Source organism: Cydia amplana, chromosome 20 (genome assembly GCF_948474715.1).
Source record: "Cydia amplana chromosome 20, ilCydAmpl1.1, whole genome shotgun sequence".
NCBI classification, from domain to species: Eukaryota; Metazoa; Arthropoda; class Insecta; order Lepidoptera; family Tortricidae; genus Cydia; species Cydia amplana.
Window position 1 is genome coordinate 1,237,192 of NC_086088.1, and position 25,165 is coordinate 1,262,356.

General features: G+C 42.7%; 1 protein-coding gene across 1 annotated transcript in view; it reads left to right on the forward strand.

Moving 5' to 3' along the window:
• The window catches only part of LOC134657692 (dedicator of cytokinesis protein 1), a 103,913-nt gene that overhangs the window by 17,325 nt on the left and 61,423 nt on the right, over window positions 1-25,165 (forward strand). Inside the window, exons 4-14 of the mRNA XM_063513255.1 lie at window positions 158-303; window positions 3,802-3,925; window positions 5,137-5,346; window positions 10,835-10,926; window positions 11,897-12,040; window positions 13,684-13,807; window positions 14,845-15,054; window positions 16,528-16,626; window positions 18,875-19,051; window positions 20,262-20,454; window positions 24,217-24,365. Of these exons, the coding sequence (XP_063369325.1) occupies window positions 158-303; window positions 3,802-3,925; window positions 5,137-5,346; window positions 10,835-10,926; window positions 11,897-12,040; window positions 13,684-13,807; window positions 14,845-15,054; window positions 16,528-16,626; window positions 18,875-19,051; window positions 20,262-20,454; window positions 24,217-24,365 (1,668 nt within the window). The remainder of the gene's footprint in view (window positions 1-157; window positions 304-3,801; window positions 3,926-5,136; window positions 5,347-10,834; window positions 10,927-11,896; window positions 12,041-13,683; window positions 13,808-14,844; window positions 15,055-16,527; window positions 16,627-18,874; window positions 19,052-20,261; window positions 20,455-24,216; window positions 24,366-25,165) is intronic.

The window sequence follows — 25,165 nt, forward strand, 5'->3', positions numbered from 1 at the left end:
GTGCTACATCTATTGTCAAGTAGCAGTACTGATAGTTCCGCTACTCGATGCTAGATGCTAATAGTCTTTTTGGTACTAAAACTGATGTATGGAGTGAGCACTCTATGTATTTTTTTCTCTATGCTATAGTAAATAATATTAATCTATTTAATTCCAGACGTGCGATGAACGCTTCAAGTTCATGGAGGTGAGCATGCGCGCGCTGCTGGAGTTGCGCGCGCAGGCCGCGTCCGGCGCCCTGCCGCTAGACCAGCTGCGCCGCGTCGCCAGGACCGCCATCTTTACCATAGACAAGGGCAACAGGTAAATTAATTACAGGGCAACACTCTAAGGACTAGCGATGGGCGAGTCGAGTTATCTGATTCGAATAATTCGAATCAGCCTACATATGAGTTAATTCGAATCAAGACTATGGGCAATTCGAATCAACTCGACCACTAGCTAACTCGGCGAACAACTCGCCGAGCCGAGTCAACGCTATCACACTGCTACTAAGACCATTCAAAAATAAACCTTAATACTGTAGCCCGAAGGCTCTTTTTACAACAACTGCCGCTCGATTCGCCGTCTCAACTCGAGTTGGTACTATGACCATTCAAAAATAAACCTTAATTCCATGACCCGAAGGTTCATTTTACAACAACTGCCGCTTGATTCGCCATTCCAAGTATCCCAACTCGAGTTCACTGCTAGTATGGCCATTCAAAAATAAACCTTAATTCCGTGCCCTAAAGGTTCTTTTTACAACAACTGCCGCGTAACTCGCCGTCTCAACTCGCTCCGCGCCTATGCCTGTGACCTTGTCGCGAACCACGCGAATCGTCGAGTCGAGTCAACTCGATTTTGAATTCGAATCAGCGGCCGAATCAATTCGAATGATTCGAATTGAAAAAAAGTGGACTCGTCACATCGCTACTAAGGACCACTTGCACCAAAAAGCAAAATCGCTAAGGAGCTTCTGGGGCTCAAAAGGCACAAAACTTGCGCGGTGACTACAATACTGACTGGACACTGTAAGTTGAACAAGCACATGTTTCAAATTGGCAAGAAACAAGATGCGACATGCAGGTTCTGCCAGGAGTCAGAGGAGACTGCAATGCACATTCTCTGTTCCTGTGGACCACTAATGTCAAAAAGAAGTACCTACCTAGGGCGGCACGTGACCAACCCTATGAGGTACAGAACGTTACGGCCCAAAGCATCTGTAATTTTCTGGATGCAACGGGCATTAGTAATGAACTTTAAAGGGCCGTCACAATAGATCAATACTTGGTCGACGTGACACTCAAAGGCCCGATACCACCCCAATAATAATAATAATAATAAAATTAATTAAAGGGCAACACTCTAAGGACCACTTGCACCACTCGCTAAAGCTTTGAATTCCTCCGAAAGCGGTGCCGTCATATAGCGGCCGCAAAAACACGGCCGTCTTTACGGTGACGACATGCGGAAAGTTCCACGGCGTCATAACTCACCGTCAGCCACCAAGGTCAAACGAAACGTATCCAGGAGAGAAAATGGACGATCTTGATTTAGCTTTAATAATTTACTTGGAGGATGAAATGTCATCAGAAGAGGAAAATATTCGTAGTACGGAAGATTTATTCAAATCTCGTGGTACAGAAGGTGCATTTGAGATTTTAGTACAAAATGGCTTCACCGCTATCAAATAAAACGTTCACGAAACTATCGACACCGTCATGACGGCCGTCATGCAAATGGCGGCACCGCTTTTTGACGTTAAGGTGTCAATCACCGCCCTCTAGGAAACCGCGCCATTTGGTTTACATAGACACCGTTCTAGTGACGTCATTCACCGCTATATTACGGCCGCTATATGACGGCACCGCTTTCGGAGGAAACCAAAGCTTTACCCGAGTAAACCTGGACGGGTATTCAACATGCGACGTTTGACGTATCGTGTTGAACTCCCGTTGAATCGGAACAATCCTGTGTCAAGATTTGACATGAGCAATCCACAGTTAGGTGACAACCAAATCAAACTATTATTAAACCTTAAAGTAGTAATAAAATAAAGTTTTTTGTTGAATTATTGGTTGTACCAAATGATATTATCCGCAGTCGATGAACATGCGATTTAATCAACTGAGGAGTGTCTTTTCAAAAGGGTTTATTTTTTCTGGGAATCTATTTCTAAATTGGACCTTAAGTTTTCTTGAGCAAGGTTCTCTCTAGAAGTACCGCTAAGAAAAAAATAAACCCTTTTGAAAAGACACTCCTCAACTGTTGAATTGAAGTTGACGCGAAATCTGACAGTTGTACATCTCGAATAGGGGTCCTGGAGTTACCATGGTTACCAGTACAATTTGACACTTGGTTAACGGTTTAACCGCTGAAACCTGGAGGAGTAGGTTGGGCCTAAAGGATTTACAAACGATATGATCAGCACGAGGGAGCTTCTCGTCATAGCTTACAGAGCTAACAGATTTAAGTAGCGATAGCAAGTGCGGAGTCCATATTCTCCTATACAGGTCGCATTTCTGAACATATCTTCGTGAGCATTAGCATAGAGAAAAAAATACATAGAGTGCTCACTCCATATGTATGGACTTTACTGATGTCAGTTTTAGTACCAAAAAAACTATTAGCATCTAGCATCGAGTAGCGGAACTATCAGTACCGCTACTTGACAATAGATGTAGCACCGACCGGAAAGTCTTATGCTGTTGAGATAAGACTTTCCGTTCGGTGCTACATCTAATGTCAAGTAGCGGTACTGATAGTTCCGCTACTTGATGCTAGATGTAGACACTGAAATTAATAGTCTGAACTGATGTATGGAGTGAGCACTCTTGTCTTACTATATTTCTCTATGGCATTAGTAAATTACATGCGAATTTTTGCTAACACTGTTTTGAAAATAATTCAAAATGGCGGAGCCATCGAGTTCTCAAGGTGTATGGCGTAAAGAGCCGATAGTTTTTTTTTATAGTATTTAAATGGGCTTACTCATGGCCACAGACTAGCCGAGGCGAAGACGTGGGCAACGATGGAGCGAGCCTGCCCAGAAGGTGCCTGTTTACCCTTGATTTGAAGGTTGCCGGGTTATATGAGCTCGGAAATATAGACGCCGGCAAGGAATTCCATTCCTTGGCAGTGCGCATAAGAAACGAGGAAGCAAAGCGCTTCGTGCGAGTTGTTAGGGTTCCGTAGTCAAATGGCAAAAAACGGTACCCTTATAGATTCGTCATGTCTGTCTGTCTGTCTGTCCGTCTGTCCGTCTGTCTGTCCGTCCGTATGTCACAGCCACTTTTCTCCGAAACTATAAGAACTATACTGTTGAAACTTGGTAAGTAGATGTACTCTGTAAACCGCATTAAGATTTTCACACAAAAATAGAAAAAAAGCGGCCAAGTGCGAGTCGGACTCGCCCATGAAGGGTTCCGTATTTAGGCGATTTATGACGTATAAAAAAAAACTACTTACTAGATCTCGTTCAAACCAATTTTCGGTGGAAGGTTACATGGTAATGTACATCATATATTTTTTTTAGTTTTATCATTCTCTTATTTTAGAAGTTACAGGGGGGGGGGGGACACACATTTTACCACTTTGGAAGTGTCTCTCGCGCAAACTATTCAGTTTAGAAAAAAATGATATTAGAAACCTCAATATCATTTTTGAAGACCTATCCATAGATACCCCACACGTATGGGTTTGATAAAAAAAAATTTTTGAGTTTCAGTTCGAAGTATGGGGAACCCCAAACGCACTTGGCCGCTTTTTTTATTTATATCTAACCACAGAGATTTATCTAAACGTGTATTTTGTCCACAGGGCATTGGATATGGAACTGGCGGTCAGGAACGCCAACGGGCAACTAGTCAACCCCCTAAACATGTCCACATACAAACTCAACGCGTTGCACGACGAAACTAACGCCAAGATAGACAAAAATATGGTGAGTGAAAATGAAAAAAAAAATGAAAAAATGAAAAAATGTTTATTTGTTAACAAAGAGGGTACAGTTGTAAAGGTTTGAGTCTTCTAGTAAGTATAAAATACTTGTAACAGAAGACACCACTCTTCCATATTATCTAAGGCTTTATTCTTTATTTCTTTATTGCTTAGAACTTAATTAACAAATTTAATATAAGTAACAACAATATTGTTGTCTAAGAAGAAAATAATATCAACTTAATATTGGGAATATTAACTAATTACTTAGCTTTTACTAATACAATTTTATTTGTTTTGATTTGATTGGAATAACCTGAGGGTTGAGTAACCTGAGGGTTAACATAAGCATTACATTTTGGTCGATCTGAGTCGACGTCTGCTATGGAATTTCTTACAATGGGGTTGGCCGGTCGAAGTATTTAGCAGATGGCGCCATCATAGCTTGCCCTGTCAATCCCTAGAATTGTGTAAAATTTTTGTTTTTTTAATGCCTGCCCTTTAAGCCAAATCTCATAGAAAAAGGGGCAAGCTATGATGGCGCCATGTATGGAAACCTTTGACAGTTGCCAATCCCATTTTTGGGGGCCGCACGTTAACGTTACCTTTTAGGTAATATTTTCGCGCACTTCCTGTAAGTTCGGATGAGAAATTAACGCGATCAAATTTCATTATTTTACCTTTTTAGGGTTCCGTACCCAAAGGGTAAAAACGGGACCCTATTACTAAGACTCCGCTGTCCGTCCGTCCGTTCGACCGTCCGTCCGACCGTCCGTCCGTCCGTCCGTCCGTCTGTCACCAGGCTGTATCTCACGAACCGTGATAGCTAGACAGTTGAAATTTTCACAGATGATGTATTTCTGTTGCCGCTATAACAACAAATACTAAAAACAGAATAAAATAAAGATTTAAGTGGGGCTCCCATACAACAAACGTGATTTTTGACCGAAGTTAAGCAACGTCGGGCGGGGTTAGTACTTGGATGGGTGACCGTTTTTTTGCTTGTTTTGCTCTATTTTTTGTTGATGGTGCGGAACCCTCCGTGCGCGAGTCCGACTCGCACTTGGCCGGTTTTTATTTCCAAGTTTCTTTGTTACGTTACCACAGTTAGTGCAACCGGGCTGAAACGGTGGAAAAAGGGTAAAATAATGAAATTTTTCATTGCGTTGGTCTGATGCTTTTACCACTATTAATAAAAACTTTAAATTTTTTCAGGAAACCACCCCAGCCTCACCACCCAGCACCACCCACCCTTCAGCCCGCTCCTACACCGTAGCCGTCAAAGTACACAACTTCGTCTGCCGCATGACGGATTCAGCAGAACTCCTGTTGTCCCTACATGATTCCAGTGGAAACAAGCTCACTGAACACTTGATGATGAGGTGGCCCAGTCCGAACATGTCTACTGGACAAGTCGTATTCACTGTGAGTATACCTTATCCCCTCCACAACCGTAGCTGTAGCTGTCAAAGTACACAACTTCGTCTGCCGCATGACGGATTCAGCAGAACTCCTGTTGTCTCTACATGATTCCAGTGGAAACAAGCTCACTGAACACTTGATGATGAGGTGGCCCAGTCCGAACATGTCTACTGGACAAGTCGTATTCACTGTGAGTATACCTCATCCCCTCCACAACCGTAGCTGTAGCTGTCAAAGTACACAACTTCGTCTGCCGCATGACGGATTCAGCAGAACTCCTGTTGTCTCTACATGATTCCAGTGGAAACAAGCTCACTGAACACTTGATGATGAGGTGGCCCAGTCCGAACATGTCTACTGGACAAGTCGTATTCACTGTGAGTATACCTTATCCCCTCCACAACCGTAGCTGTAGCTGTCAAAGTACACAACTTCGTCTGCCGAATGACGGATTCAGCAGAACTCCTGTTGTCCCTACATGATTCCAGTGGAAACAAGCTCACTGAACACTTGATGATGAGGTGGCCCAGTCCGAACATGTCTACTGGACAAGTCGTATTCACTGTGAGTATACCTTATCCCCTCCACAACCGTAGCTGTAGCTGTCAAAGTACACAACTTCGTCTGCCGAATGACGGATTCAGCAGAACTCCTGTTGTCCCTACATGATTCCAGTGGAAACAAGCTCACTGAACACTTGATGATGAGGTGGCCCAGTCCGAACATGTCTACTGGACAAGTCGTATTCACTGTGAGTATACCTTATCCCCTCCACAACCGTAGCTGTAGCTGTCAAAGTACACAACTTCGTCTGCCGCATGACGGATTCAGCAGAACTCCTGTTGTCTCTACATGATTCCAGTGGAAACAAGCTCACTGAACACTTGATGATGAGGTGGCCCAGTCCGAACATGTCTACTGGACAAGTCGTATTCACTGTGAGTATACCTTATCCCCTCCACAACCGTAGCTGTAGCTGTCAAAGTACACAACTTCGTCTGCCGCATGACGGATTCAGCAGAACTCCTGTTGTCTCTACATGATTCCAGTGGAAACAAGCTCACTGAACACTTGATGATGAGGTGGCCCAGTCCGAACATGTCTACTGGACAAGTCGTATTCACTGTGAGTATACCTTATCCCCTCCACCACCGTAGCCGTAGCTGTCAAAGTACACAACTTCGTCTGCCGCATGACGGATTCAGCAGAACTCCTGTTGTCTCTACATGATTCCAGTGGAAACAAGCTCACTGAACACTTGATGATGAGGTGGCCTAGTCCGAACATGTCTACTGGACAAGTCGTATTCACTGTGAGTATACCTTATCCCCTCCACCACCGTAGCCGTAGCTGTCAAAGTACACAACTTCGTCTGCCGCATGACGGATTCAGCAGATTTCCTGTTGAACACTTGATGATGAGGTGGCCTAGTTCGAACATGTCTACTGGACAAGTGGTATTCACTGTGAGTATACCTTATCCCCTCCACCACCGTAGCCGTAGCTGTCAAAGTACACAACTTCGTCTGCCGCATGACGGATTCAGCAGAACTCCTGTTGTCTCTACATGATTCCAGTGGAAACAAGCTCACTGAACACTTGATGATGAGGTGGCCCAGTCCGAACATGTCTACTGGACAAGTCGTATTCACTGTAAGTATACCTCATCCCCTCCACCACCGTAGCCGTAGCCGTCAAAGTACACAACTTCGTCTGTCGAATGACGGATTCAGCAGAACTCCTGTTGTCCCTACATGATTCCAGTGGAAACAAGCTCACTGAACACTTGATGATGAGGTGGCCCAGTCCGAACATGTCTACTGGACAAGTGGTATTCACTGTGAGTATACCTTATCCCCTCCACCACCGTAGCCGTAGCTGTCAAAGTACACAACTTCGTCTGCCGCATGACGGATTCAGTAGATTTCCTGTTGAACACTTGATGATGAGGTGGCCTAGTCCAAACATGTCTACTGGACAAGTTGTATTCACTGTAAGTATACCTTATCCCCTCCACCACCGTAGCCGTAGCTGTCAAAGTACACAACTTCGTCTGCCGCATGACGGGTTCAGTAGATTTCCTGTTGAACACTTGATGATGAGGTGGCCTAGTCCAAACATGTCTACTGGACAAGTCGTATTCACTGTGAGTATACCTTATCCCCTCCACCACCGTAGCCGTAGCTGTCAAAGTACACAACTTCGTCTGCCGCATGACGGATTCAGTAGATTTCCTGTTGAACACTTGATGATGAGGTGGCCTAGTTCGAACATGTCTACTGGACAAGTGGTATTCACTGTGAGTATACCTTATCCCCTCCACCACCGTAGCCGTAGCTGTCAAAGTACACAACTTCGTCTGCCGCATGACGGATTCAGCAGATTTCCTGTTGAACACTTGATGATGAGGTGGCCTAGTTCGAACATGTCTACTGGACAAGTGGTATTCACTGTGAGTATACCTTATCCCCTCCACCACCGTAGCCGTAGCTGTCAAAGTACACAACTTCGTCTGCCGCATGACGGATTCAGTAGAACTGTTGTCTCTACATGATGCCAGTGGAAACAAGCTCACTGAACACTTGATGATGAGGTGGCCTAGTCCGAACATGTCTACTGGACAAGTGGTATTCACTGTGAGTATACCTTATCCCCTCTACCACCGTAGCCGTAGCTGTCAAAGTACACAACTTCGTCTGCCGCATGACGGATTCAGCAGATTTCCTGTTGAACACTTGATGATGAGGTGGCCTAGTCCGAACATGTCTACTGGACAAGTCGTATTCACTGTAAGTATACCTTATCCTCTCCACAACCGTAGCTGTAGCTGTCAAAATACACAACTTCGTCTGCCGCATGACGGATTCAGCAGAACTCCTGTTGTCTCGACATGATTCCAGTGGAAACAAGCTCACTGAACACTTGATGATGAGGTGGCCTAGTCCGAACATGTCTACTGGACAAGTCGTATTCACTGTAAGTATACCTTATCCCCTCCACCACCGTAGCCGTAGCTGTCAAAGTACACAACTTCGTCTGCCGCATGACGGATTCAGCAGAACTATTGTCTCTACATGATGCCAGTGGAAACAAGTTCACTGAACACTTGATGATGAGGTGGCCTAGTCCGAACATGTCTACTGGACAAGTGGTATTCACTGTAAGTATACCTTATCCCCTCCACCACCGTAGCCGTAGCTGTCAAAGTACACAACTTCGTCTGCCGCATGACGGATTCAGCAGATTTCCTGTTGAACACTTGATGATGAGGTGGCTTAGTCCGAACATGTCCACTGGACAAGTCGTATTCACTGTAAGTATACCTCATCCCCTCCACAACCGTAGCTGTAGCTGTCAAAGTACACAACTTCGTCTGCCGCATGACGGATTCAGCAGATTTCCTGTTGAACACTTGATGATGAGGTGGCCTAGTCTGAACATGTCTACTGGACAAGTCGTATTCACTGTGAGTATACCTTATCCCCTCCACAACCGTAGCTGTAGCTGTCAAAGTACACAACTTCGTCTGCCGCATGACGGATTCAGCAGAACTCCTGTTGTCTCTACATGATTCCAGTGGAAACAAGCTCACTGAACACTTGATGATGAGGTGGCCCAGTCCGAACATGTCTACTGGACAAGTGGTATTCACTGTGAGTATACCTTATCCCCTCCACCACCGTAGCCGTAGCTGTCAAAGTACACAACTTCGTCTGCCGCATGACGGATTCAGTAGATTTCCTGTTGAACACTTGATGATGAGGTGGCCTAGTCCGAACATGTTTACTGGACAAGTCGTATTCACTGTAAGTATACCTTATCCCCTCCACCACCGTAGCCGTAGCTGTCAAAGTACACAACTTCGTCTGCCGCACGACGGATTCAACAGAACTTCTTTCTAGTGGAAACAAGCTCACTGAACACTTGATGATGAGGTGGCCCAGTCCGAACATGTCTACTGGACAAGTCGTATTCACTGTAAGTATACCTTATCCCCTCCACCACCGTAGCCGTAGCCGTCAAAATACACAACTTCGTCTGCCGCACGACGGATTCAACAGAACTTCTTTCTAGTGGAAACAAGCTCACTGAACACTTGATGATGAGGTGGCCTAGTCCGAACATGTCTACTGGACAAGTCGTATTCACTGTAAGTATACCTTATCCCCTCCACCACCGTAGCCGTAGCTGTCAAAGTACACAACTTCGTCTGTCGCATGACGGATTCAGCAGAACTCCTGTTGTCTCTACATGATTCCAGTGGAAACAAGCTCACTGAACACTTGATGATGAGGTGGCCTAGTCCGAACATGTCTACTGGACATGTCGTATTCACTGTAAGTATACCTTATCCCCTCCACCACCGTAGCCGTAGCTGTCAAAGTACACAACTTCGTCTGTCGCATGACGGATTCAGCAGAATTCCTGTTGTCTCTACATGATTCCAGTGGAAACAAGCTCACTGAACACTTGATGATGAGGTGGCCTAGTCCGAACATGTCTACTGGACAAGTCGTATTCACTGTAAGTATACCTCATCCCCTCCACAACCGTAGCTGTAGCTGTCAAAGTACACAACTTCGTCTGTCGCATGACGGATTCAGCAGAACTCCTGTTGTCTCTACATGATTCCAGTGGAAACAAGCTCACTGAACACTTGATGATGAGGTGGCCCAGTCCGAACATGTCTGCTGGACAAGTGGTATTCACTGTGAGTATACCTTATCCCCTCCACCACCGTAGCCGTAGCTGTCAAAGTACACAACTTCGTCTGTCGCATGACGGATTCAGCAGAACTCCTGTTGTCTCTACATGATTCCAGTGGAAACAAGCTCACTGAACACTTGATGATGAGGTGGCCTAGTCCGAACATGTCTACTGGACAAGTGGTATTCACTGTGAGTATACCTTATCCCCTCCACCACCGTAGCCGTAGCTGTCAAAGTACACAACTTCGTCTGCCGCATGACAGATTCAGTAGATTTCCTGTTGAACACTTGATGATGAGGTGGCCTAGTCCGAACATGTCTACTGGACAAGTCGTATTCACTGTAAGTATGGTTTTAAAAGTAAAGGCTGTAATAGGCTCAAATACTACCATCTGTTTGTTAAACACCTCTACGCTATAAAGATAACGGCGCAAGGTACTCGGCGGGACACAGTGTTAAAACCGTGTTTTTCTAAGAAAAACACAGTTTCATCAACATTACGAACATTAGTAATACTTATAACTAAAACTCCCGTGAGATTCGAACATAAATGTCGAGCGTTTATTAGACTTAATAAAACGTGAGTTAACCCGTTTACAATAATTTTAATATTACGAACATTAAATTAATAGAAGAAAGAATATCGAAATCTGACTGCTTAACGCGAACTACATACTTAAAAAGTTTGATATGCTTTCTTATCTCAGTTTGGTCAATCTCGGTTTTGAATTCTAGATAGTAGTAAAATATTGACACTAACATGTAAAATTTACTTTTTTTCAGGACCTCGGAAGTGAGATAAAGCGAGAGAAAACATTCCTAGTCTGCCACGTGGTCCGGATAGGCTCCATGGCTCCTGAAAACGTGGACTACAGGTAAAAGTTAAAACTTTTCAATGGGGTTGGCCGGTCGAAGTATTTAGCAGATGGCGCCATCATAGCTTGCCCTGTCAATCCCTAGAATTGTGTCAAATTCTTGTTTTTTTAATGCCCTGGATGCCAGCCCTTTAAGCCAAATCTCATAGAAAAGTTCCACGGCGTCATAACTCACCGTCAGCCACCAAGGTCAAACGAAACGTATCCAGGAGAGAAAATGGACGACTTTGATTTAGCTTTAATAATTTACTTGGAGGATGAAATATCAGAAGAGGAACATAATCGTAGTGCGGAAGATCATTCAAATTTCGTGGTACAGAAGGTGAATTTGAGATTTTAGTACATATAGGCTTCACCGCTCGCTATCAAATTCAAGCGGCACCACTTTTTGACGTTAATCACCGCCCTCTAGGAAACCGCGCCATTTGGTTTACATAGACACCGTTCTAGTGACGTCATTCACCGCTATATGACGGCACCGCTTTCCTAGGAAACCAGAACTTTAGATTTAACCCTTTGACCGCCAAAGACGTCAACTGACGCGCGCGACTGTAGCCAAATATCCACTGGCACGACAGGCGTGGTGAAAGGGTTAAGAAAATTGTTTTTTAGGGTTCCGTACCCAAAGGGTAAAAACGGGACCCTATTACTAAGACTCCGCTGTCCGTCCGTCCGTCCGTCCGTCTGTCACCAGGCTGTATCTCACGAACCGTGATAGCTAGACACTTGAAATTTTCACAGATGATGTATTTCTGTTGCCGCTATAACAACAAATACTAAAAACAGAATAAAATAAAGATTTAAGTGGGGCTCCCATACAACAAACGTGATTTTTGACCGAAGTTAAGCAACGTCGGGCGGGGTCAGTACTTGCTTTCGTTTTTTTGCTTGTTTTGCTCTATTTTTTGTTGATGGTGCGGAACCCTCCGTGCGCGAGTCCGACTCGCACTTGGCCGGTTTTTTTTTCCAGACGATCTATGGCCGGAGTGCCCCCCCCTCCCAACTCGGGGGGCGGTCTGCGGCGGCCATTCGGCGTGGCCGTGGCCGATGTTACAAGACCGCTGGCCGACCATTCGCATTCTCCCGACCGACACATACAGGCACCATTCTATGCGTAAGTATTTAAAAGTTCTTATACTTAGCTATTTTCTGTTCTTATACATGAAGCGTAGCGAAGGTTTACGTTTTGACTCGCGCATTTTGCTTTTGTATGTCCGGATGTTCTCTACAGGTCACAATTCTCAACCGATTCTTGTGAAATTTTGTGACCAGATTCTATGAGTAAATAAAAATTTTTTGTCGATCCCGTTTTTGGAAATTTTCAAAAATGGAGGAGTTGTGATACCTCGCGCTTAAACAAATAGTCGTATCGATATTATAAGAGTATTTTCTTTTTGAGACATATTTACATAGTAAATGGCAAAAAATGCAGAAAAATTGTATTGCTGGTTTAGACGGTATTTAGATATTTAGTTTGTACTCGAGAATGAGTAGCCGAATTTCGTCAGCTTAGCTAAGAACTATCATGGCGCATTTTGTATACAATCGCTTTTTTTGTTTGCACACAGAAAGTCTGGATTCGATCCCCAGTAAGACAACTTTTTGTATTTTTTTTTTTCACTTAAACTTCGTATTTTTTTTATAAATTAAAATTATTGTATTGTTGATTGATCAAACCGCTGTGTGGCGCTGTCATCGTGCACGGTCCCAATAAGCTATGCTCGCGAGGTCTATAGCTCACAGAGCCACTAGTTATATTTCATATATTTATATATTTATAGTTTTCATCTTATATCATTTGATATTGTTAATAATTTAGTTTATTAATTGATTGCTTATAATCGTTTTTAAATTGTGTATTGCTTGACATTTGTATAATTATAATCTATTGTTATTTTCCTACTTGACGATCATAATATAAATTCGTATAGATTAGTGTAAAATAATTTATATTGTTTTTTTAACATGTGTGGAATATGACTGTATTTAGAATTATGAACTTAACTAAAATATTGTAATTTCATATTATGAAATAAATAAATCTAAATCATATATGATAGATTTCCCTTCACAAACCTGCTTGCCTCTGTAACCTGCTCTAATATGATTCATCCTCCACATATTGGTCATCTCACTTAACTGCAAAAAAGTTTACGAGTCAACAAAAATAATACTTTAAACTTGTAGAATCATAATATAGGTAAACGAACCAAAAATATACTACTAAGATACGCGAGCAGCCGCGATACCTTCATACTTACGTGCGAGTCATATATTTGCGCCTTAAAATTACCATACATCAATGAACTATGACCTTTATTTTTAGGGTTCCGTACCCAAAGGGTAAAAACGGGACCCTATTACTAAGACTCCGCTGTCCGTCCGTCCGTCCGTCCGTCCGTCTGTCACCAGGCTGTATCTCACGAACCGTGATAGCTAGACGGTTGAAATTTTCACAGATGATGTATTTCTGTTGCCGCTATAACAACAAATACTAAAAACAGAATAAAATAAAGATTTAAGTGGGGCTCCCATACAACAAACGTGATTTTTCACCAAAGTTAAGCAACGTCGGGTGAGGTCAGTACTTGGATGGGTGACCGTTTTTTTGCTTGTTTTTTGTTGATGGTGCGGAACCCTCCGTGCGCGAGTCCGACTCGCACTTGGCCGGTTTTTTTTTTTTCATATAGGCCTATTTCAATATTTTTTACACATTCGACACTATCCTATATGCTAACAAAATGTGACTTGTTTCAGTTGCGAGAAAGAGACGATGGACACATTACTCAAGAAAGTAATAACGAATCGTGAGTTGAAGGAAACCAAACATCAGCAAGGCCTCTGGGTCTCTATACAACTTGTCGACGGGGATTTGAAACAGGTATATACTAGAAAAAAAAACAGTTTTTTTTAAATACAGAATGCGCATGAACTGTAGAGTGCAGTAACAGTAAAGATAAAAGATAATTTATTCAAGTAGGCATATTACAATACGCTTACCTCTGCCTCGAGAAGATTTAAATCCCCTCTCAATTGGAGGAGGGTATCCCAATATGGGACTGACAACAAACTCGGCGGGACACATATATCTTTTCCAAACATTTAAACAGTCTGTCCGGTCGGTCTGGCTGTCCGTCGTGAACTGATCTTATTTTGTCGTGTCGTTGTCATGTCTAATTTTGAATTTAAATGTCCGTAGTTCCAAATATGTATGTCAGTCAGCCAGACCGTCAGTTGGTCTATGTCAGGTCGCCACGGAGGTTGGAAGCCACGACATATTATTACATCTTATAATTAACATGCATTATGAGTAAATAAGACAAATACAATTTAAATTACTATACAATTCATGCAATTATACACAGTAGGTACTTTTACTTTATAGAAATTAGCAGTATAGTAGTGTGTGAAACAATTCGTATTTAGACCCCGGACTTTTGTCGCAATGACGTCGCAATAGGGTAGTCTGGGGAGTAAATGGAGCGGTGTTAATTAATACGCTTGTGTTAATCAGGCATCTACGGTATAATTATTACCTATAAGTTAATTGTCAATTGATTAATATACCGATATGGACGTTGTTCTTTCTGTAACTGACTCTCCGTAACAAATCAAAAGTTTGCGGTGAGCCTACGTCTTCTATCAGAATATTATCCTTTTCAAAAAGGAAAATCTTTCCACCTCGATAGATGTTATTGGTAGGTTGGTACATATTTGAAAAGTTTGCTTTTATCAAAGCAGGAGTTGTAACGGTTCCTTGGATTTATTTGTATTAACTTATAGATGATTTATATCGTGATTATTAAATTTTTATTAATACAGCCGTATTAATTAACACCGTTTCATTTACTCCCCAAACTACCCTATTGTGACGTCATTGCGTCAAAAGTCCGGGGTCTCATATTTTCCTTGTCCCAGGTCCGGGAAGAGAACCCCCACATCCTGGTGAGCAACACAGCCATAGCCCGGAAGATGGGCTTCCCCGAAGTCATCCGGCCCGGGGACACTAGAAACGACCTCTACGTCACGTTGTGCAGCGGAAGTTTCTCGAGGGGGGGGGTCAAGAATTCTGAGAGGAATATAGAGCTTTGTGCGAGGATTGTGGACAAGAATGGACAGATTGTGCCTGTAAGTTATAACTAGCTCTATTTTATAGTTCGTTTTTTAGGGTTCCGTACCTCAAAAGGAAAAAACGGAACCCTAATAGGATCACTCGTCTGTCTGTCCATCCGTTTGTCACAGGCGTCACAGCCTATTTTCTCCGAAACTACTGGACCAATTAAGAGGCAACAGGAGTGCTCATTTCTCCATACAAACGTACTCGACTGTTTCCTCCGTGGGTTTTGAAGCTAGAGGAATGATTTTTTCAACACAGATTAATATTGTCAATATCTGTGTCGGACCGTTTTGCTTTTTTTCATATTTTTAGGGTTCCGTACCCAAAGGGTAAAAACGGGACCCTATTACTAAGACTCCGCTGTCCGTCCGTCCGTCCGTCCGTCTGTCACCAGGCTGTATCTCACGAACCGTGATAGCTGGACAGTTGAAATTTTCACAGATGATGTATTTCTGTTGTCGCTATAACAACAAATACTAAAAACAGAATAAAATAAAGATTTAAGTGGGGCTCCCATACAACAAACGTGATTTTTGACCGAAGTTAAGCAACGTCGGGCGGGGTCAGTACTTGGATGGGTGACCGTTTTTTTGCTTGTTTTGCTCTATTTTTTGTTGATGGTGCGGAACCCTCCGTGCGCGAGTCCGACTCGCACTTGGCCGGTTTTTTTAAGGTTCCGTACCTCAAAAGGAAAAAACGGAACCCTAATAGGATCACTCGTCTGTCTGTCCGTCCGTCCGTCCGTTTGTCACAGGCGTCACAGCCTATTAAGTTGAAATTTGGCACACATATGTAAGTTTGTGACCCAAAGATGGACGTGTAACGTAAATAAATGAATTTTAAATATGGAGGCCATTTTTGGGGGGTAAATGACAAAATTTAAAAATAAAGTTTTTCAAACTGTATCGTGTTACATATCAAATGAAAGAGCTCATTGTAAGAATCTCAAATATATATTTTTTATAATTTTAGGATAAATAGTTTAGCAGTTATTCAAGAAAATAGGCAAAAGGTGACTATCCCCCCCCCTTGGAACGCGAGTCCGACTCGCACTTGGCCGGTTTTATTTATCATTAGAAAGAAGATAAGCGATACTGACGTGTCTTTTAATAGGGAATATTACGCGAGACTCTGCGTAGGAGGCGCCACTCCCACAATAAGTCACAATCTAAGGGTCTACCGCAAACGATTCAGTCGAAATTGTGTGTGACCTCTCGGTCACTCTGGCATATTCGAGCGATAAAGAGGCAGATAGCCGAGTTTCGATTTCGCGTTTCCCGGTAGACCTCTTTGTAAACAAACCGCTTTGATGTATCAATATCATATTTGACTGTCTGTGAAAGCTTGTCAAAAAATAATTTAAGGTACAGTATGCATGTATAAGTTACTCTATGGTTTACTAAAGGCGCTAGTGCTGCACTCTGGCGGCAAAACGCTTCACTTCTACTATGAAAAATGTTGATTTCTTATTGTTTTGTTCACAGGGCGTAATATCAGTAGGAGCAGGCGTCCAAAAAGTGAACGAATACACGTCTCTAGTCTACTACCACGAGGATAGACCACGATGGCAGGAAACATTCAAGGTATTTTTTCACACCACCTATTCGGAAAAGAGCTTTTTCACCTCAGCAGCTCGAACAAGGGTACTTCGCTACTTAAAAACAGTGAGCAAAATGGTATTTTGCTCACTGAGTGAGACAAAATGAGCAAAATGCGATTTTGCTCACTGTTTTTAAGTAGCAAAGTACCCTTGTTCGAGCTGCTGAGGTGAAAACTTAATTGTTGCTATATCTTAAGAAAACATAAGTGAATAGAGGTAAGTGATGAAGAAGGAATACATTTTTCGGGTTCTCTAATATGTTCTCACTGCTGAGGTGAAAAGTTTTGTGAACTACACGAGATCAAAGTTATTTACATCTCGTGCGCTTTTGAGTCCCTTACTACGCTCAAGATTCTAAATTAGATTCACTCGCTACGCTCGTGAATCTAGTATAGAATCTTTCGCTTGCACGGGACTCAAAATAAGCACTCGAAGAAATATCAAACTTTGATCTCTTGTTGTACAAATAACTATTTCTTCCCTGCTAGGAGGGATCAAAGTGGCACTTTTCCTCCCTGCTAGGAGGGATCAAAGTAACACTTTTTTGTTCTAGCACACTATTTTTAATTTTTTTTGCACATTATTTTTTTTAGCTTAAATAATCTGTTTAAGCATCAGATTGTGTCAACACTAAGATTTTTTTATTTTCCTCATAGTTGATGTGGAAAGCAGTATGTGTCACACGGTATCAAAATTATTTCGTCTTGGGCGTTAACACTTGAATCCCTCATTACGCTCAGGATTCTACTTTAGAATCCCTCACTACTTTCGGGATTCTATTGTAGAATCCATCGCTTCATTCAGGATTCAATGTACGCCCTTGACGGAAATATATCATTTTGATCCCTTGTAACACAAACTACTATTAACACATTCAGTGCCGAAAACCCGACTATCGGGTATTTTATGATTTCGTTCCCAGGCCGGACGACCCGATAGTCGGGATCGTGGTACTACAGCTTTATATGACGACATTTTTGTGGCTTGGCGCGGATGTCTTGTTTGGCTGGGTGGCAATGAATGTGTTAATTTGTTATAACAAGGACGTCGTACATCTAATTTAGTTTTCTCAAACTTTAAACTTTTAAGAAAAGAGGGTACTCCCATCTTAAATGCCGGCAACGCACTGTGGTGTTGTAGTGTCCATGGGCGACGGTAATCGCTTACCATCAGGCGATTCGTCCGCTCGTTTGTTCGTTCGTTTATACTAATACATTATATCGTCAGGTGACAACCAAAATTCACTAATTACCACCACACGTTCATAGCCATAGTGAACCGTATTAGTACCATGATAAGGTTGATTATTGTTTAGTTATTCTTAGTAATTAGTGAGTTTTGGTTGTCACCTGAGGATATAGTAGTGATTTAAAATCTTAGTTTTCTATGTCAAAATATTCTTTAGTTTGTTAAGGGCCACGTGCACCATCCGACTAACCCGGGGTTAACCGGTTAAACCTGGAGTTACCATGGTTACCAGTACAATATGACACTGGATTAACGGTTTAACCGCTTAACCCCACGTTAGTGGGATGGTTCAAGTGGCGTTAAGAGTAATAACTATTTATAGTTTGTAGCTTTCTAATAGAGCCCGATGGCTAATCCTATTGTCTATTGTTAAGTAAAACCGCTCGTGCCACGTGCCACAACCACCTGCATAAAAAATCGCTCGTTCACTTTACCCAGGTAATTGAATTACAACTCCTATGGAAATTGCAATAAGATTCAAAATGAACTAATGGATAAATATTTTGTTACGATGTGTGTGGTCAGTACATCGGTTACTGAGTGCCAGGAGAGTCGAACGCTACAGAACCAGTCTAAAATGTGTCATCGAGATGCGTAACAAAGGCGCGTTATCGGAGAGCGCACCTACACTGGTTTTTTGAGCGTTGGACTAGCCCGCGCTCAGGTGCCAAATAGAATAATTAGGACCCTTTTTTGCAGGTAAGTAGCACGTGCGGTTTTACTGAACAATAGACAATAGGATAAGCCTGTGCCGTGTGGTGCCGGCATCAGAAAAGAATAGCACCACCCCATCTCGTCCCGTGGGTGTCGTATAAGGCGACTAAGGGAAAACTGGCGACAGATATGCATATGAGCAAAGTTCGCCCGTATCCTTAGCGGGGTCCTTGCTCACAAGAGCTGTGCGTGCGCCACATCGAATAGGATAAGCCTTCGGGCTCTACTAGAAAGCTACTAACTATACCATAATATGCAATTTATTTCAGGTCTGTCTCGGTATAGAAGAGTTCAAAGAGGCCCATCTAGTATTTCTCTGCAGGCATAGAAGTTCAAACGAAGCTAAGGACCGAGCGGAGAAACACTTTGCGTTGTCATTCCTGAAGCTCATGCAGCGAGAGGGAACCACGACGCCTGACAAACATCACACGCTATGCGTTTACAAGGTTGGTTCATTGAACTTTAAAACATTTTGACTGGTTATTAAATTGTACAACGGGACTTAATCGCGTATCTAAGTTTTAAGATTTAGAGTGGCATCCCTAGTGCGCAAAACGTTCAAGCTGATAAACAAGACCAAGTGCGGGTAGTTCGAAAAACTCGCGCGGTTAGTAGATGCTGATGTCAACTTAAGCCAGTCTTCTCCGAGACCACGGGGACAACGCCGTCCTCGAAACGTCGGAGGTAAATCTTAAAACTTTGATACGCGATTAAGTCCCGTTGTACAATTTAATAATGTGTAAAAATCGTGAAAGTTTAAATCAGTATTTTGACTGGTGACAGACAGACACGGATGGACAGAGGACTCTTAGTAATAGGGTCCTGTTTTTACTCTTGGGTACGGAACCCTAAAAACACCCCTGCCCCGTGAAGATGGCACAATAAACCCGATGTGACCTATATTGTTCGTGTTGATTTTTACAAAAAAATACAGTTGTACCACCATTGCGACCAATCACGAAAGAAAATAAAAAAAAACTTATAGAAATCATTTTGAAGTTCCGTTGTACTTATTTAGGTGTCTAGCCAACGTGCCAATCGTTCGTGCTCCGTAGCGTAGCGTAGTCATCTCCCTATATCACTCTTCCATATTAGTCAGACAGAGACAGTTGCGTTTAGTTTGTAAGGCACCATGGGAAAACTTAAGAATATAGGATAGATTTTTTCAATTTTCAATTTAAAATATACTTTATTCATGTAGGCCTAGCAACAAGCATTTATGAATAGTAATTAGGTATTACATACATATGTAGGTACATATTATCAGAGCAATTTATTGAGGTTAATATTATTCCATTATAACATTGGATTATCATACAGATCAAATTTAAAACTAAGAATTTCACAAAAAGATCGTCAAACATACATTTTTTTTTATAATAATTACTAGTCAAGAATGTCTAGAATAAAATCTAAATGTCAAAAAAAACATAAAATTACGTAAGGTTTGTTCTGGTAATTCCGGAAATCGGGTAATCCCGAAAATCATTGTAAAATCACTCATATTCCGTTGTAGTAAGAGTTAGCTTTCGGAATTATCCGCCACTATCGTTCATTCGGAAATACCCGAATACGCCTTATCTGGAATTTTTGAAAAGGATAAACCGAGATAATATATTATATTTTTTATCCATATTCCCTTTTCCTTCATCACAGATCGACAGCAAAAAGGCAAGCACAGAAGACATAGAATCGGAAGCGGCGGCCGCCTGCCTCGCGCTGCCTTCCCGCCGCGATGAGTTGCCCGCGCAATCTGAACGAGGCCTAGTCAGGGGGCCTCTGTCTCTTGTGCATCGGGACTCGCTCGTCGTACACTCCAAGCTGTGCTCCACTAAACTGACGCAACGAGGTAACATTCAAACAATATATACCTTCATATATAACAAGATAGCTAAAAGACACAGACGGCAAGGTAAAATAGACTCTAGTACAGTAGATATAGAGTCAGTTCATCGGGATGAACCAACGAAATCTGAACGAGGCCTAGTCAGAGGGCCTCTGTCTCTTGTGCATCGGGACTCGCTCGTCGTACACTCCAAGTTGTGCTCCACTAAACTAACGCAACGAGGTAACATTCAAACAATATAGCTAGAAGACACAGGCGGCAAGGTAAAATAGACTCTAGTACAGTAGATATAGAGTCAGTTCATCGGGATGAACCAACGCAATCTGAACGAGGCCTAGTCAGGGGGCCTCTGTCTCTTGTGCATCGGGACTCGCTTGTTGTACACTCCAAATTGTGCTCCACTAAACTGACGCAACGAGGTAACATTCAAACAATATAGCTAGAAGACACAGGCGGCAAGATAAAATAGACTCTAGTACAGTAGATATAGAGTCAGTTCATCGGGATGAACCAACGCAATCTGAACGAGGCCTAGTTAGAGGGCCCCTGTCTCTTGTGCATCGGGACTCGCTCGTCGTACACTCCAAATTGTGCTCCACTAAACTAACGCAACGATGTAACATTCAAACAATATAGCTAGAAGACACAGGCGGCAAGGTAAAATAGACTCTAGTACAGTAGATATAGAGTCAGTTCATCGGGATGAACCAACGCAATCTGAACGAGGCCTAGTCAGGGGGCCTCTGTCTCTTGTGCATCGGGACTCGCTTGTCGTACACTCCAAATTGTGCTCCACTAAACTGACGCAACGAGGTAACATTCAAACAATATAGCTAGAAGACACAGGCGGCAAGATAAAATAGACTCTAGTACAGTAGATATAGAGTCAGTTCATCGGGATGAACCAACGCAATCTGAACGAGGCCTAGTTAGAGGGCCCCTGTCTCTTGTGCATCGGGACTCGCTCGTCGTACACTCCAAGTTGTGCTCCACTAAACTGACGCAACGAGGTAACATTCAGATCAGCAGGCCAAATTATTACAGTGAGAAAGAGACGGGTAGTTTATCTCGCGGGCGAGATATTGTCGCGCCACTCCTATGCTAGGCCTACAGTACAGACAATATATAACACGCCTACCTTCACGCCTTCAAGCTACAAGCATACCTTCATACAACAAAATAGCTAAAACGGCGGCAAGGTAAAATAGACTCTAGTACAGTAGATATACAGTCAGTCTTTCCAGCATAGTCTGAACGAGGCCTAGTCAGGGGGCCTCTGTCTCTTGTGCATCGGGACTCGCTCGTCGTACACTCCAAATTGTGCTCCACTAAACTAACGCAACGAGGTAACATTCAAACAATATAGCTAGAAGACACAGGCGGCAAGGTAAAATAGACTCTAGTACAGTAGATATAGAGTCAGTTCATCGGGATGAACCAACGCAATCTGAACGAGGTCTAGTCAGAGGGCCCCTGTCTCTTGTGCATCGGGACTCGCTCGTCGTACACTCCAAGTTGTGCTCCACTAAACTGACGCAACGAGGTAACATTCAAACAATATAGCTAGAAGACACAGGCGGCAAGGTAAAATAGACTCTAGTACAGTAGATATAGAGTCAGTTCATCGGGATGAACCAACGCAATCTGAACGAGGCCTAGTCAGAGGGCCTCTGTCTCTTGTGCATCGGGACTCGCTCGTCGTACACTCCAAGTTGTGCTCCACTAAACTGACGCAACGAGGTAACATTCAAACAATATATACCTTCATATATAACAAGATAGCTAAAAGACACAGACGGCAAGGTAAAATAGACTCTAGTACAGTAGATATACAGTCAGTCTTTCCAGCATAGTCTGAACGAGGCCTAGTCAGAGGGCCTCTGTCCCTTGTGCATCGGGACTCGCTCGTCGTACACTCCAAATTGTGCTCCACTAAACTAACGCAACGAGGTAACATTCAAACAATATAGCTAGAAGACACAGGCGGCAAGGTAAAATAGACTCTAGTACAGTAGATATAGAGTCAGTTCATCGGGATGAACCAACGGAATCTGAACGAGGCCTAGTCAGGGGGCCTCTGTCTCTTGTGCATCGGGACTCGCTCGTCGTACACTTCAAGTTGTGCTCCACTAAACTGACGCAACGAGGTAACATTCAAACAATATAGCTAGAAGACACAGGCGGCAAGGTAAAATAGACTCTAGTACAGTAGATATAGAGTCAGTTCATCGGGATGAACCAACGCAATCTGAACGAGGTCTAGTCAGAGGGCCCCTGTCTCTTGTGCATCGGGACTCGCTCGTCGTACACTCCAAGTTGTGCTCCACTAAACTGACGCAACGAGGTAACATTCAAACAATATAGCTAGAAGACACAGGCGGCAAGGTAAAATAGACTCTAGTACAGTAGATATAGAGTCAGTTCATCGGGATGAACCAACGGAATCTGAACGAGGCCTAGTCAGGGGGCCTCTGTCTCTTGTGCATCGGGACTCGCTCGTCGTACACTCCAAGTTGTGCTCCACTAAACTGACGCAACGAGGTAACATTCAAACAATATAGCTAGAAGACACAGGCGGCAAGGTAAAATAGACTCTAATGCAGTGGATATAAGAGTCAGTTCACCCCATCGTCGTATCTCCAAGCTGTGCTCCACTAAACTAACGCAACGAGGTAACATTTAAACATTATATACCTTCATATATAAGATAGCTAAAAGACACAGACGGCAAGGTAAAATAGACTATAGTACAGTAGATATAAAATCAGATCATCACACATACCTCCGTCGGAATAATTTGACACAATCTGAACAAATGTACGGCTCTTCATAGCACGCAGCATGCGTATTACGGATCGCTTTATCCACGTGATTTATTGTCACTTTTTAACTCCGCCGGATAGAAAGTGACACCGTTTTATCACGCCGTCACATAGACAAGAACGACCATCATATGCGTACTGAAATCGGATTTGTGGACGTTTGCTGATCTAATTTTAATTTTTAACAAGTAATCTAATTTTAGTTTTTAACAAGCAGAATCGTTTGCGAACGATGCTATTAAGCTTAGAATAGTGGAAAAATTACTGTCTTGGGTGAGACTTGAACTCACGGCCTCTGGATCGATACTCCAGCGCTCTGCCATCTGAGCCACCAAGACCCTCATCCATAGCCAGCAAATCTTTCCACCATATGGGTCAAGGAGACCCGAGCGACATCTACCGTAAGAGCGTCACACTTCTTAAACGCAAGCTGCTGATAATCTATTCGCAAGTTAAATCATCTCAAATACGTTAACTATTTGTATCAGGGATGTTGCGAACATCCGCATCCGCATCCGCAACCGCGGAACTTCCGCATTATTTTCAACATCCGCATCTGCATCCGCATCCGCATAAAATTGATGCGGAGCTTATGCGGATGCGGATGTCGAACAAGTCGGTACAGGAATGTCTTAGCGGCGGCGTAAGTGCTAGGAAATTACGTCATTACCTATAACGAAATCGTCTAGATCCAGAAAAGTCGGCCAAGTTACTGTTTATTAAATATAACGCTCCTATATGCTTGCTCAAATACTAAACGTTTCGTTTTTTTTAATGAAAAAATACTAAAAATGTGATATTTGACGTTTTCTAAGTACCTAATCTTGACATCCGCATCCGCGGATGTGAGCCTTTAAATATCCGCATCCGCGTCCGCGGATGTCAAAAAATCGGCATCCGCAACATCCCTGATTTGTATGTAACATATCTATTTTGTTTACAGAGGAGATCCTAGGCGTGCTAAAGTGGAACACGCACCACGCGGAAGGCACGCTCCGGCAAGCGCTAACTAGGCTCATGCACGTGCCGAGCGAGGAACTAGTCAAGTTTCTGCAGGATATACTGGATGCGTTGTTTAGTATATTGACACAGGTACCGTTTTCCCTACCGTTATATGTTCATTTAGACAAGGGTACATACTTGCTATGTTTACTTTTTTAGTACCATCTGTAAAAAGGATCATACGCTAGTTCAGATTAAGAATAAGTTCTCAAACGGATTTCAAACCACTCGTACGTCTGAATTAAATTGTATGTAATATGAAAACAAAATAATCAGTAACCAAGGACTGACTTATAAGCAGCGAAAAGATCTGACACCATAAATTAAAGATGAGATTTCATTTAAAGTGTAGCTCATATATTCTCATATGGAGGTATCTTGGTCTACATAAAATTGTTAAATTTTTAATATAACTCTCTTTTTTATTAGTGTATGATATCTTTTTCAGTTTATAACTCACGAGAGTTTCATTCGATTCTCTGATACATCAATTTATTTCATTAAATGTTTATCGTCTACCTAACTACCTATATTTAATCATACTTATTCCATAGAGAAAAAAATACATAGATTGCTCACTCCATACATCAGTTTTAGTACCAAAAAGACTATTAGCATCTAGTATCGAGTAGCGGAACTATCAGTACTGCTACTTGACAATAGATGTAGCACCGACCGGAAAGTCTTATGCTGTTGAGATAAAGACTTTCCGGTCGGTGCTACATCTATTGTCAAGTATAGTACGGCACTTCTGAGGTGAACTTTTCGCTTCAAACCGTAATCTTTCAAACAAAGGCCATTGTCTCTATTATCGCAAAAGCGCTTGCTCCCGACTTGGCACGTGCCAGTACAACATTCATATTGAAAAACAACCGGTATCGTCATAGTAT